Here is a 14,837-nt window from a genome sequence, read left to right on the forward strand (position 1 = left end):
CCCCTTCCAGATTTCCTGTAGGCCCCAAGATACACAACAACAAGGGCTGATTCCTGTCCAAGCATAAAATTTATGACTGCTCCCCAACTCACTGGAAGCAGAGCTAACATCAGGGATTTCACCTAAGGCAGGATCATGCAGACCAGGAGCTGCCTGCACAACAGAGAATTATTTCTAAGCAGCCATGCCACAAGACATAGCTCTTTCTCAAGATAGTGCTGCACCTAGAAGCAATTTAATATAGGTGGGTACAGTACAGCCCACTGACTGCACATGAGTTATGAATGGAGGCATTCAAGTAAACCCAAATAAAGGCTAATAACTCAACTTACATTTCATACCGAGTTTTTGAATGCTGTGGGGGCCAACACAGGACTAAAACAACAAGAGATTTGACTCTCTTGCTGCTTTCCACCACTCAGCAACTTAAAGCAGTCAGGGAAGACAAGCTCTTCTGTTGTTTCAGCTCCCAGCCTTCCAAATAACGTCAGAGAAACCACCCTACGTGCACCATCAGGATGGCAACCTGGACTGAATGGGCTACATGCTCTCTCTGGTGCATAGGTGCAGCTCCAAAAGGGGCTTCAACAATGCTTGGCGGCATCAGAGCCCTGCATCTGGGAAAAGGCAGATGAGATTATATGGATCTGATCTGACATTTAGGTGGGATGATGAGCTGAGCCCAAGACATCCAGCCCTGTATGCAGAAACAGCTGGTGCAGCAGCCTGCTGCCAAAGCCTGACTGCAAACAGGCGAGCAACCCAAAGTCAGCACAGAGGATCCAGAATCGCTGCCTGTGCAGGGGTCAGTGACAACTGGAGCCTCAAGGAGCAGCACAAGGGCTCACCTCCAGCCCTCTCTTTTGTCTGCCACCCTCCCCACATCACTCTGCTTCACCTTGGACCATGATGGGGAAACAGAGCCCAGCCCAGCCTTGCAAAGCCTGTGCAGCACCCGGGTAGGAAGGGAGGTGGTGGGATAGCAACGCCTCCTGCACTAGTACAAATTAGCCTGCCTCCACTTTTCAAGATGACTTTGTGGGATCACAGTTCATCCCTGTGCAGAATTTACCACCCTACAGGAAAACCATCACAGATAAGCAGAAGGGTTTGCACTCAAACATGCCCAAATCCCAGGGTCAGTCTGTGGGAGAGCAGCTGAAATACGGGGGTAACATGGGAGCTATGCTGGCAGAGGAAGGGGTCAGAGCGCAGGGGAACAGCAAATATTTACATTTTCAGGTCAGCACAGAGTGAAGAAAGATGTTTAAGGAGCCAGCGGCTGGAGTTAGAGGGAAAGCTGTTGTCACTGTTTCCCTGGCTACAGCATGCCTGGTGCTCAAGTATAGATGTCTGGACACCTTATTTACACAAAGTCCCAGTGAAACTGGCAGCAGTCCTGCAGCGCTCAGGCAAAACCAGTTTGTGAGCAGGCCGGGAAAAGACGGATGAACTTGGAAAGCTCCTGCCTCATGGGAAGGTAATTAAGCAGCAAACGGATGGCTATTTAAAGCAGGCAAATGGTTATTCTTGGTTTAAGGTCAGGGAACAGAGACGAGCGAAAGCACCTGAGCTCATGCCAGAAAAGGTGTCTGGAGAGGACCCCAAGGAGGGATTATTTCTCCTGTCACTCTCCCCAGGCCCTTTGCCACCTTTGGCAACACTCCTTCTTCCCTGCAGACCACATTAACACTCTGCCAGCCTGAACCCACCTGACCAGTATTGCACAGAAACAGATGACAAACAGGCACACTGCAGCAGGACCCTTTAACTATATGTACAGACATAAGACCTCCTTGTGAGCCAGTCACCTTGCATGTTTCTGTGCTGCAGTTTGTCTCCTGCAGAAACAAGGTGCCAGCCCCCAGGAGGGCTGCTGTGCGCTTTTATCATCTTCACGACTCTTTGAAGCCACCCAGACAGACAAGAGTCTCTCCCCTGCCTCTACGAGCAGCTAGGGCTGCTGGAATTCTGGCACTGGCACGTACAGTAAAACCAAGGCCATGGTTTACATCAAAGACGCACTCTTCTGTAATTCATGTCACTAACATAAACCAGATGCCACCTTCCACAGCCTCTGCAGAGAACGATGGCCTGCCTTTGCATTACACAAAAGAGCAAGAAAATGAAATTTAAACCTTCAAGAAAAAGCAAAATAAATAAATCAGTAATTAGGCAAAAAACATCTAAGCCAAAAACAGCTTCCAAGTTTCCAGGAAGAATTAGGTTGTTTATGGAAGTCCTTTTTTCAACTAACAGCCTGCCTGGCAGGTGGTAGGAATGTGAGTTTGTGGAGAGCAGAAACATGAAGCGACTCTGCCTGGGGCACTGTGCTTTGCTTTGCTGGGTTTTATTTTAGTTAAACAAGAGGAGACATTACAAATATTCAACAGAAGGAGCAGAAAGGAGAACTGTGTATCAGTGCAGCCTTTCCTACCTTGTATGCCATAGAGTCGATTCAGGCGTGACCGTCTGGCCTCATCGGCGTATGGCACAGCTACCCAGGGCATCTCGCTGAAATACTGCTTGAAGGAGTCCTCTGACCTGTGCAAGGGAACAGTGCATGGGACCCAAGTGCCCCTCTGCCTGCCAGGCTCTCACTTCTTCCCATTAAAAATCTGGCCTGCAAAGCCCTTTATCCCTTCCACCAAAGCCCACTGGTAAGGGCTGCTGGCAGAAACAACCTGAAAGAACCAGACCAAATTTGAAGCTGCCGGTTCCTCAAGAAGGGGGCCAGGGTGCATTTTTGTCTGATAAAATACTTCAAACTCTCCAAGGCATCTGAATATCAACCTGTGGTGACAGCAGCAGCTCAAGCATCCTTCAGACCTCAGATCCATGCACCACAGAGCTGCTCCACAGAGCCTGCTCTCAGCCCACCCCAGCGCTTGATAAACCCCCTCTTCGCATTTTGCCACTGGGCAGAGGACAAAGGACTCGGGCAGCTTTTCTGATACCAGAGCCAAACACCAAGTTTCCTCCTCAAATCGAACCAGCAATGCTCACAGCTTCCCAGCTTGGGGGCACGCAGCTCTGCCTGCACAGGGTGCTAGCACCTCCTTACCTGTCTGCACTAACAAAGAGTATCTCAAACTTCTGGCCTGCCTCCTTGATTTTCCTGTAGGATTCCACCAAGACCCTTGTGAGGCTTCTGCACGGTGGGCACTGCAAAACACAACACATGCATGAGGACACCATCTGCTCCACAGGGCCAGACCCACATCCAGCAGCTCCAATGACCCAGTGACCATGCAAAGACAGATGTGACCTCATCTTTGCTGGAGTGCTGGACAGCAGCCATGAATGTGGCTGAGGTTTATGGCCTCTAAGTTGCCAACAAAACTTCTTCCATTTTTAAAGTCTGACCACTCTTTCCCTTCTGAAGGGCCAACTGAGGGTGAGAGGCCACTGCAATGCTGCAGCTTCTGCCAGAATGACCAGAGCATAACTGCTTCAACACCAACCGGCCCAATGTCTTTACTTTCCCACACAGCTCTGCAAGGGGGAAACCCTGAGCATCCCTTAGCTCACTCCAACTGCTCTGCAAAGCACCTGCTACTCACCCAGTGTGCAGAGAAATAGACCCCAACATAAGAGCCCTCCAGGGCATTGCTGTCTAGCGTCTGGCCATTGTATCTTAGCAGAGGCCCAGCAACAACTTCACTGAAGGGTTTTGGCCCCCAGGGGAACTCCAGACCTGGGGAGGGGTTGGAATGGGGATGGAAAGAAAACATGAAACAACAACATGTACATGCAGCTTTTACAGTTTCAGAAAGTTCCACTGAAAGAAAAACATCCCACCTTCTGCAAAGATACAGGGGCTCCTATCTGAGGAATCCCACTGGGGTTTATCCTCATCCAAGGGGGATGAAGAGCAACTCATCTGTCAGGCACCACCACTCCTCTGCCCAGAGCCACCTCCTTCTCACAGGGTGGCTGCGCCTGAGCCCAAGTCACAGCACCTTTGGCTTGACAAAGCCTGCACTGGTTTTGTGCCTGATGAGGCATCTTTTCCTTATCAACAGCATTTATTTTAATCACAGCAGGCAGGCAAGGTAGTACGTGCTCAGGAATGCAGTCAGACTGTTTACCTTATACTGATACTAACCATATACTTTTATATACATACTTATAAAACTTTGTATCTGTGTAAAAGATAGTTTACAGATATATTTTTATGCATACATATATACACACATATAAACTCAACTTACACTAACCCTCTGCACCCCAAAGCAAGCATGTGTGTGTACACACAAACACATGCTTCAAATCATCTGCTGCCAGCTCCCAGAGCAATCAATCTATGCATTCAGCCAGAGAGGAGGAAACATCACAGATGGCTCAGGCCACAACATGTACTTGCTGTACAGTTCCTGCCACCTGAATTAAAGACTTGGTCACCACACTTAGTACCCACCATGTGACGGAACGTCAAGCCATTAATATGTGTGCATGGACAGACTGCAGTTGAAGGATGGGTCTGCAGGGTCCATGAGTAAGGGCACATATTTTGCTCATTTTGGGTTTTGCAAATTGGAAGAAGATGAATTTAACATCAATTCCCAGCACACTAAACCTCAGAAATGGAGAACAGTAGCATTTTTCTGTTGCAGTTGTAAATAATGGGAAATTTGTTATCCTAACTGAGTGTGATGTCAGTCATAAAGTCCCACTCAGTATTCGGAAAGGATTCTGCTCCCAAGATACGGCACGTCTGGGCTCTCAATCTGTCTATCCATGTCCCTTCATCAGGGAAATAGCCATACTTAATGTTTCACTTAGTCTTTCTTCGTTACCACTCCAGACAAAAATCCCAGAGGGGAAATCTTTGTTCTTTTCAACAAGCAAAACCAAAACACAAGATCTGGCAGGAATGATGCAGAAAATCTTATGCTGACAATAATACAGCGCCTCAATTAAGTTAAGTATGACAATAGTTGTTTGTTTCCCTTCCCCCCTCCTCTGCCTCCAAGGCAAATCAGAAGGAACTGAAATGAAGAGGCAGCTGTGTACCCATGCTTTTGTGGCACACAGGAGTCCAGGTCTTACCTTCTGGGTCATCTCGGATGACCAGGAGGCCGTTCCTGCAAACCACCTTCCCGGTGGAGGCATCGATAAATATTAGGGAAGGAATGTTGGAGACTCTGTACTTGTTCCACAGCTTCAGCTGTAAAAGAGATTGGCAGGGGAGAGAAGAAAGGTAAACTTGGCAGCTTGAAGAGGAGAATTTTGGAGTCTTAACATCTTTCAGACTAGAGGTCAGAGCTAAGCAATGAAACAGAGCTGGTGCTCTGGCAATGAGTGTGAAGGCATCTTTCAGAGCTGCAGGACCAGCTTGGACCTTCATCGCCCACAGAGACCCTCACCATCAACACCATCCCCTCAGTACCATGGGTGAGAGCATTGTTTGCCTCACAGCTCCTGCAGGCTTGCCTGCAAGTGCAGGTAAAGCTTCAACTCCTGCCACATTCGCCTCTTTGCAAGTGAAACAGGGATAATATTTACCATACTTTAAGGTCTTTCTTTAGAAGACACTGTAAGCACAAATACAATGCCACTCCTTTGAAGCAATCTGTAACGCTTCCCTGGCTGTTTCCTCCCCTCACATTTCAATGTTTATTAAACAAACCAGCAGCCCCTGCCAAGATACAGCCACACTGAAAACAAGGCCAACACAGGGGGTATGGCTCTTCTGCAACTGGGGTTTCCCAGGTTTGTTCCCAGGAGCTGATGGATTTAACATTAGTCTTGGGCCATGTAGTCCAGCTCATCCACCCCGCACTGCCCCTGCTGTGGGCAGAAGCCACGCAGGTGTGACTGCCATGTTTTGGGCATCCTGGTCTAGATGTTGCCTTCTGCTGGCCACCACATTTTGCAGCGAGCTCAGCTCCATGCAACACCAGTGACTGAGTGCTCTGTCACACGCTCCTGGGTTGGCATTTCTCAGCACACGCCTCTGGCACAGGGTAATTTGGAGCTTAACCCATGCACAGAAGCTCACTGGGATGGAGAGGAACAAGACAACGGCAGCTGCTGGCACAGCCCAGCCTGCAGGTGTGGGCTGGCTGCAGCCAGAGGAGCGGGTCTCCCCACCATGCACAGAGAAGCTGCTGCAATCACCACACTGACTTACAGTTCTCCAAGCATTTCAACCTAAACAGCCCAGCGGTGAATTATCGAACCCTTAAACAAAAGCCAAACCATAGCCGAGAGCCAGAGGGGAAGGAAATGAATCACCAGGCTCCGCTCTGAAAAGCCCCTCGGGCTCCGGGTGTTTACAGCTCGCTCAGGTTTGAAGAATAAAACCCAGCCACAGGAGAAGGGCAGGAGGAGACCACCGAGAATCCCACCCAGCACCAGCATGGGTTCAAGCACAAGAGCTGGAGAAACCCACACACAACATGCTGTTGCTTCCATCAGTATCTCACAGAGAAACTGGACTCAAGTGTTTTTTCAGATGAAGAGGCCACAGCTCTGCAGACCACCATCCTATTTCCTGAATGGGAATGATCTGGGGACCAGGCAGAGGCAGGAATGGGATGCAATGTGCACCAGAGAGCTAGCTGAGGGAGAAAGACACATCCACATTCAGATTGCAATGCCACTCCATTAGGTATTTTTTCCTACACCTTTTTATAGAAGATAGATCTGGATGAGTGGCCTGAGTCAGCCTGCTTGCAAAGGGTGTCGGCAAACACTCTGGGGTCTGAAGGAAAGCGCTACCACTGATCTAGCACTTTATTAACCTTCATCTCCTAGGACCTAGGGAGAGGCAAGGTTGTGTGTCCTGGCCACCAGCCTTCAATTTCCAATAGATGGATTTCTTGAGACAAGCCAACTCATTCACAATGCTAATTCACAAACCAAATGGCCTTGGGCATGAAGAGAAAAAAAATCAGAATTCATACTAAATGCAAACCAGCCCCCTCACAATGAGCACGTTCAAACCACAGAAGGTAGAATTCATTTCTGTGAAGTTTAAAGGGTGGGGAAAAGCTCTTTATAAGGATCACAGGCATTTAAGAGGGTGTTGCAAACAATGAGGAAATTACAACTAGCAATAGGATCGTTCTCTTTAAATAGTTGCTTACATTACACTTCATTTTGCCAAGTTCTTTGTATACAGAAGCAGCTCCCCCGGGGCACCACGGCTGGTCCTGGCAGTTTTGCCTGGCTGGGGAAGCTGCAGGGTCTGCACTTGCGAGCCAAGAGGCTGCATCTACTCGCTGTGCTCAGAGGGATGCGCTGGGACACCCCAGGTAAGGGGTAAAACCAAACCAAACCCATTGTCACTGGAAGCACTGGAGCAAGCAGTGCATAGCTGGCTCCAGGCAGTTTACAGGGTCCAGAACACATGGCAGCTCTTGGCAGCAACTAGCCCTTGGTCTGCTCAGGACCTATAAGCACCAGCCCCATTGGGCCCAAACTAGAGACAGGTCTTGGCTGCCCAGACATTCACTGTACAGGTAATCTGCAATCCAGACACTCTGTCCCCATGAAATGGAGGGCTGCCACTTCTAACTCATCATTGAGGGTCCACAAGAGAATGCCTCCAGCAAGCACGAAGTTAGGCATGTGTTGAAAGACTGAAAAGCATCAAAAAAAGTCAATGTAACTGCTGCTGCTGCTGCTGCTGGGGGAGCACATCCATCACCAGGGGATGACTGAGAGTCATCCTCTGAGACTGGAACACAATGATCATCGTATTATGCTCAGTCACACCTTGAAAGAGAAAAAGCAATCAAAATTGCAAGGTTTTACCTTTCAGCTATGCAAAAGCTGCAGCCACCACACACCACAACCCACCATCCCAGGTTATGCCAAATGTTTCAGAGCTCCAGAATCGCTGAGCAATGCTTAGTATTTGCTATGTATTTGCTGCCTGGGTTATCACTGAAACCCATCTTATGACACCAACAAGCAAACATGACAACTTCACGTAAGACAACTGGAACTGAGCTGTCATTTTAAGCCAGGGTATTAAAGGCTTGAACTGGAAATTAGTGGTCTTGATGCACTAACCATGTCAATTTTGCTGTCTGTATCAGAAAGCACACGAATGTGCTGTTTCAAGTGGGATCAGTTTGGTTTGATGACTCTCCTGTGCGCTAAGAAAGCTGAGGGGAATAAGAAACGCATGTGCTGCAGGACGAGCGCCAGGATCTACCACCATTCCCACTGCCCTGGCCCTCTTCAGCCAGACCTGGCTTTCCAAAGCCTGTCAGATGCTTCTGAGGGAAGCCTGATGGCTCCATTTACTGCAGGTCTGACCTGAACAAGCAGAACCTTGTAAGGAAATGGGCTGGTTCATTTTAGCTGGGGTTTTTGGGTAAGATAGCTCACTACTGGATTCCCACACCATGCCACTACTTTGCAGCTTCCAGCAAAGACGTATGACCATCAAAAGCCTCTGGATCCAGGATGACATGACCTGTCCTGTGGCAAACTACTGCAACAGTTGTTTTTTCTCAGAGTAAATTGCCAAGGGTTTGTACAGAACGCAGGCTCTGGAAAAGGAGGCAAGCTACGCATAGAATCACAGAATGGGTTAGGTTGGAAGCTCATCCAGTTCCAATGCCCTGCCACAGGCTGGGATACCTTCCATTAGAACAGGTTGCTCCAAGCCCCATCCAACCAGGTTTAAGTGCTGCCAGGGATGGGGCAGCCACAGCTTCTCTGGGTACCCCGTGCCAGCGCCTCAGCACCCTCACAGCAAAGAAATCTTTTCCTCATGTCCAGTTACTCCTCAGTGCTGCTCAGCATACATCTGCTGGTTCTGGTCCACAGAGAAAGTAAAGCCCAGGAGGAAAAAAGCAACCCTTGTACCAGTACCTGCAGAGCCACTCACCTCACAAAGGATCCTGTGTCTGGCTGGGCGTGGGATGCAGAAAGCAAATTACAACTTGGTCTGAAACCACGGATGATGGGATGAGAGTCAGGCAGCAGGGCAGAGTGCTGCCTCAGCAACTTTTAGAAGCTGTTTTTCCTGCCGTGAAGAGGATGACACAGAAATAACATACTCCGCACTCTAAGGATGTGATCATCCATTTAAGGAGGGGATCTCTGCTCTGCTTCCCAACAGCTGTTGCAAATCCGTGAGATCAAGCCAAAGCTAACACAGATGTAGAAATAATCTACGGACTATTCAGCCCAAAAGCAGCTGATCCTCTTGGAGCACCCCTCGCTCCTGATTCAGGCTGCATGCCTGCTAACTCAATACATACCTCAGGATGCCCGCTGGAGAAGAAGCAAGGAAATACAGCCCCTTGCAAGATGCCATACAGGCTGATCAGCTTCACAGAAAGCTCCCTGGCTCCTGTGCAGGTGGTTAAGTACAGCAGTCCAGTGGAAAAAACAGAGTCACCAGATTCCTCCAGTAATCTTATCCCTACACAAAGCATCACCACGCTGTCCTGGAGGACCTGGAAACCGCTGTGCAGCAGCCCTCGGCATCAGTTGCAGAGCTGCTCTCTGCACTGGTGACTGGGAAATGCCTGGCTGAGATGGATGCTGGAGAGAAGTTTGCAGACAGCCACAGGAATTTTTCCAGATAAAGGTGTCAGACAAGAGGTCTCCCCGGCAGCCCATGGCTCTTTCTGGGCAGGGCTGGCACCCGGCCGGGGTGGATGAAATCCCCTCCTGCCTCTGTGTGTACTGCTAGGGATGGGATCCCCTACTTCCAACAGCTGCCGGGTGCTATTTTCACTTGTGCTGACTGATTTATCAGCCCTGGTCACATTTACCTACTAACGTAAACCCTGAGATGCAGCACTTAATACTGGCAAAGATAAAGCACAACTGCTTGCAGTGAAATGAGCCCCGGCCAGTGAGAACTGGTCCTCCAGCCTTGTCAAGGGCTGTGTTTCACTGCTGTTGTGTGAGCCTGGACCATAAAAGCTCTCATGCCTCCATCTTCCTAGGATACAGAGCTGCCTCTGCCTGAGCAACACAGAGGGCAAACACTGCCCGTCTTGCAGCCCATACTTCCACTCTGACCAGCAACAGCCAGACAAAGCTGGTTTAAAAACTCAGAGGCAGATCCCTCAGCAATAATTAACATGTTCCCACTGAAGAGAACTGCTGCTTTCTGCTAAATGAAATGCAAAGCCTCTTTTCTTCTAGAAAACCATCCCTGGACACAACACCCCCAGGGTCTGGACAATTCCTCCAGTGAGGCATTGGAAAGACCTCATTTTCCAACAGCCCCATGAGTGCCTATGCAACAGCGCAGCAGGGTTTCCATTACAGACATAAGCTCAGTTCTTGCCAGTCTCTCATTCCAGAGACACAGGCTGAAACATGAAGTCTGCCTGAGGAACACATGGGCAGTGCTCAGATGGAAAACCACCCCTGATCCAGGGCCACAGGGACCAGAATAGCTCATTGTCCAGCTCTGCCTCCAGCTCTGCCACACAGACTGGCTCTGGGCTGGGGAGACATCCATGGTTATCCCCACTGCTCCGCTCCCACAGTCCAGCACTGCAGGGAACCTCTCTGTCCTCACTCACTCACAATATTAAACTGCAGCTTTTACATCGTGCCTTAAAGGGTTTACAAGCACCATGGGCCACGCAGGCTCTGCAGACAACAGGCACAAAGCTGCAGCACAGGCTGCTCCCTCGCCCTGTCAATTTAAATCCAGTTCATGCCTGTCCTGGCAATTCAAGCTCAGCTTGGGCTAAGGCTCCTCTTCCAGCCCTCCCTTACTGCTCTTCTTTCCCTTCGTGCTTAAGGGAACCCCTCAGCAGAAGGAGAAAGCGGTGTGGAAATGACACACAGCCAAATAGTGGGGGGAGGCATAGAGGGCAGATGGTGCATGCCAAGGCCTGACCTTGTGACATGGAGGAGACCAAGTGAGGCTTGGGATAAACTAATGTCTATCATGCTGCTGTTTCTCTCTGAAAGCAAATCAAAATCTAATTACAAAACACACTGGTGAGAGAGATGTCCGCTCTGAGAACATTAATGAGCTGAGGTGGGAGGATTTGGAATTGCAATAAATAAGATTGATGTGAACAGCTGAGACTGACGGCACAGGCCACTGCATTACCATTTCCTTCTGCTCCCACGCTGTCTGTGATGGGAGAAAGCCCAGTTAAACCCAACCCTAGGACCAGTTTTCCCCCAGCACTCAGCCTGGCAGCGCCAGCTGTGGATGCTCCCCCAGAATAAAACAAACCAAGCCACAGGTCCTGCTTGTCACCTCCATCCTCTCCTTGGTGCAGCTCCATGGTGGGAGACCGGCACACCACGGTCCAGCTTGCTGCTGCCTGCACCGCCCCACAGCTGGAGGGAGGGAGAGCAGGGGAGACCCTGGCAGGAGACAGATTGCAACCCTCGGCTTTTGTTCTTCCCAATCATGAAACACAACGGCAAAAGCTTTGGAGCTGAAGCGGAAGGAAATCCTCTCTGCGGGGTTCTCTGGCAAGGCAGCCACTGGCGGAGGGCTGGTTTTTGTTCCCCTGAGGAGCCCCACAGCGAAAGCCCCAGGGTGAGGAACCCGGGCCAGCCCTCCTATCCCCATCATTTCTGCCCACTTTCCTCCTCTTACCACCCTGGTCCCCAGTACTGACACCACTGATCTTTGCAGTTTCCCAAGCTAAGCCCTCCACCGACTGTAAGCTGAGCATTTCATGTAGGGCAAAGCATCATATGGCTGGCTCAGAGCACCGGCTGCCTCGTCTCCCCCTGATGCACATGCAGGCTGACAGGCTGGATCCTCCGCAGCCCACATCTGATAGGAAAACATTTAATTTGAGCAGAACTGAAGAGTGGTTAACATGATCTATGGAGAGCAAAGCCCCAGGGCCCAGAGCAGACACGGGAGGTGGCCTGGTTGTTTTACACATGCAAGCTTCCAAGAGGCACTGGGCTGGCAGCTTGGTTTGATCTCAGGATCAGGGCAAAGTAGCGTTTGTCTAAACATATAGATAACAACCCAGGCAGCAAAACATGCAGGGAAGATGCTACAAGACAGGCTGATCTATCAACACTACAAGGATGTCTTTCATAAACCTTTTTTTTCAAGGTGCTCCTCAAAATGTACTGAACGGTCCAGAAACAATGCAGAATTTAGGGGTGCATCACTGTAACAAGGACTAAGAAATATACCTCCATTTCCAAATATTCCATAAATAATTTCTTTTCCCTGTGGTTCTGCTTTGAGCCAAGCACTCTCCCTTTGCCTCAGGAGAATGGGGGCCCAGGGCTTGCACTAAGATGGGTGCAGAGTGCCCAGGGGGTCTGCCAGCACCTCCAACCCACCTTCTGTTACCTGTTTTCACTGGTGTTTTTTCATGCTTTTTCATGCTTTTTCATGCTTTCCTGCTCAGTAAGAGAGAAAGACAAACACAGAAAGAGCAGTGAGGATGGAGGGAGTTAAAAGTGTTTGTGGGAAAAATGTAAGACTATGTAGAAGTGTATCATACATACACGGCCCCTATAAATTATGCCCCCAGATGACTAGCACTGAGTAAGAAATAGCTATGTAAACAAAAGGTAATGAGAAAAAATAGTAATTTGCCTCTGTCTATGGGGAAGGGATATTTTTCCATCTGTTTATAGGAAAGGCGAGGGGTGGGGTGGCAGTCTGGGACGTTGAATCGAAGTTCAGAGTCTCTCTTGGTCCCAAGTCTCATCTGTCACTGGCAGCAGGACGGCTGCCAGAACACTCGCACATCACAGCCTGGGTTTCCTACCCACTGCCTTTGCTTTTGCTGCTACCGTTCACTTGAAGGCAGCTGCATTTAAGCCTTGGTAGTAATCTTGAGGTCAACCGCCTCACAGTCCTGGATCATTAAGAAACAAACACTTCTGAAAAGCCCTGATTTTAGATAGAGTTCCCATCAAACACAAAAGCCTTTGAAATCTGCAGGGAAACGTGGATTATTTTTCTTGTTTAATGCATACAATGAGGTATTAGTGTGGTTTCTGCTTTGTTTTCAGCCGTTAATCCAAAAGGGAACCTTACACAATCAGACCAACAAAATGCTGGAAAACAATAGAGTATTTGTTAGCACTGCAACACACCCAGGGGGGTGAGGGCTTAAGGATGCCTCAAGAGCAGGGACCTCTCTGGCATACACCAGCACCAGGACATCCCCAGACCAGGAACCTGGGAGACCCTTGTGAAACTACCAAGACGTGTGCTTGTGCCCACTGCTGCTGATGCACCCACTGGATGGGAAACCTCATTATGCAGCATCTGAAATGCAACAGCTCATCCATAGCATCGCTGCAGACACTTCATTACAACAATCTCCCCTCAACACAGCAGTTGCATCACTGCAAATACTCAGACTATTTAAAAGCAACTACCTTCCTCCTGTCGATCTCAGGAGAGGGTGCACTGGTTGCTCTGGCCCTCCCTACAGCCGCATCCAGCTCAGCGTCTCAGAGCTGACAGTATTGAATCTCAATCTGGCAGCAATCCTGGTCTGTAACCCAAGGAGGATTTTCATGCAAAGGTTACACAGCTGCAGAGCTAAAAAGGCCATAACCACAGCCCCAGCGCCTGCTCGCAGCCCACGCTGCAGGGGCAGCTCTGGGCTTTCCATGTAACATAGGCAACAGGCTCTGCTCGCAGCTCGGAAGGGCAGCACAGCTCGAGGGATTCACTCTGTAACCACACTCGGGTCAGAATACACTGGGAACTAACCAGATCCAGGTGCTCCCAAGCTCCAGCTGGGAAGAGCAATCCCTGCCAGAGACAGCACTCAGCTCCTCCTCAGCTCTTGGGGTGCAACAGGGCTCCACAGCCTGCACTGACCCACCACAGCCTCAGTGCTCACAGGGACTTATCTAGGAGTCATAAAATCCATCCTGTGTAAACATCCCACCAGTGAAACTATTCTGGGCTAAACCACCAATTAATGACGATGTGCTTTCAGGGCCTCCGTGTCCTCTCCACACACCTCACTAGCAAGCTGAGACCTGGAGATGCAGCAGCCTGAGCCAGCAACACTGGGTGCCCTGCAGGGAAGACCATCAATCTGACTTATGACACAGGAAAGATGGATGTAACAGGTCAGGCTCCTGGAAAACATTCTCCTGCTGAGCATTTATCCTCTTCCTCCCGCTCCCCAAACCAACACAGCCCCTTGGCCTGAAGGCTGCAAGGGCTGGAAACATAAACCTGCCTGACACCGAGCCACCAACCTCTAAACGTGAAAATACCTCTGTGAGTGCAATTCATCAGAGGAGGGAGGGGAGGGATAACCAGGGCTGAGTAAGTCTGGTCAGGCAAGCAGGGCCGAGGGGATGCAGGGTTTACAGCATACACATGGTGGGCCAGGTGCAGGGCAGGCGAGGGAACCCAATCCATCCCATGAAACCCAGCACCGAGACACAAGAGACCCTTGGCTCCAGAGCCACTCACAGGACAGGAATGAGACACCAGGCTGGGGTCCCTCTTCTCTATTTTAAGGCTTGAGCAGTGTGTCTTGTGACTGCAGAACCAATTAAAAAGACCAACAGGGACAGTGATAAATCAGTAGCAAGGTCAAAAGCTCCAGCTCCATGCTGACTTGAATGACGGAAGTCACCAAATACATAGTTTCTCAAAGGGGTGAGAGCCCGTGAGTCAGCACACGGATGAAATACAGCACTGGGAAGACAGGACCGACCCCTGGTGTGAGTGAGGCTCAGGCATGGCATCCCTCCTGCAGCCGCAGCGAAACGAGAGGCTGCTGCCAGGAACTGATGACAACACAGATCCCATGGGAGTGTTCAAAATGTCAGATAAGATGCAGCGTATTAATTCCCTCTGCTGACAGCCAGCCCCAGCTGGAGGGGGAGGCTCAGGGATCGCAGGCTTCAGTGAGCCAAGGATGCCC

General features: G+C 49.9%; 1 protein-coding gene across 1 annotated transcript in view; it reads right to left on the reverse strand.

The window, feature by feature from the left end:
- Positions 1–14,837, reverse strand: part of NXN (nucleoredoxin) — a 51,187-nt gene that overhangs the window by 9,989 nt on the left and 26,361 nt on the right. Inside the window, exons 2-5 of the mRNA XM_061470294.1 lie at positions 5,053–5,170; positions 3,564–3,697; positions 3,065–3,165; positions 2,438–2,544 (exon numbers count right to left, since the gene is read on the reverse strand). Coding sequence (XP_061326278.1) covers positions 2,438–2,544; positions 3,065–3,165; positions 3,564–3,697; positions 5,053–5,170 — 460 coding nt within the window. The remainder of the gene's footprint in view (positions 1–2,437; positions 2,545–3,064; positions 3,166–3,563; positions 3,698–5,052; positions 5,171–14,837) is intronic.

This window comes from Pezoporus flaviventris, unplaced genomic scaffold, assembly GCF_033815535.1.
Source record: "Pezoporus flaviventris isolate CSIRO_AGI_PZ_B2104156 unplaced genomic scaffold, CSIRO_AGI_Pfla_v1 ptg000063l, whole genome shotgun sequence".
In the NCBI taxonomy this organism is placed as follows: domain Eukaryota; kingdom Metazoa; phylum Chordata; class Aves; order Psittaciformes; family Psittacidae; genus Pezoporus; species Pezoporus flaviventris.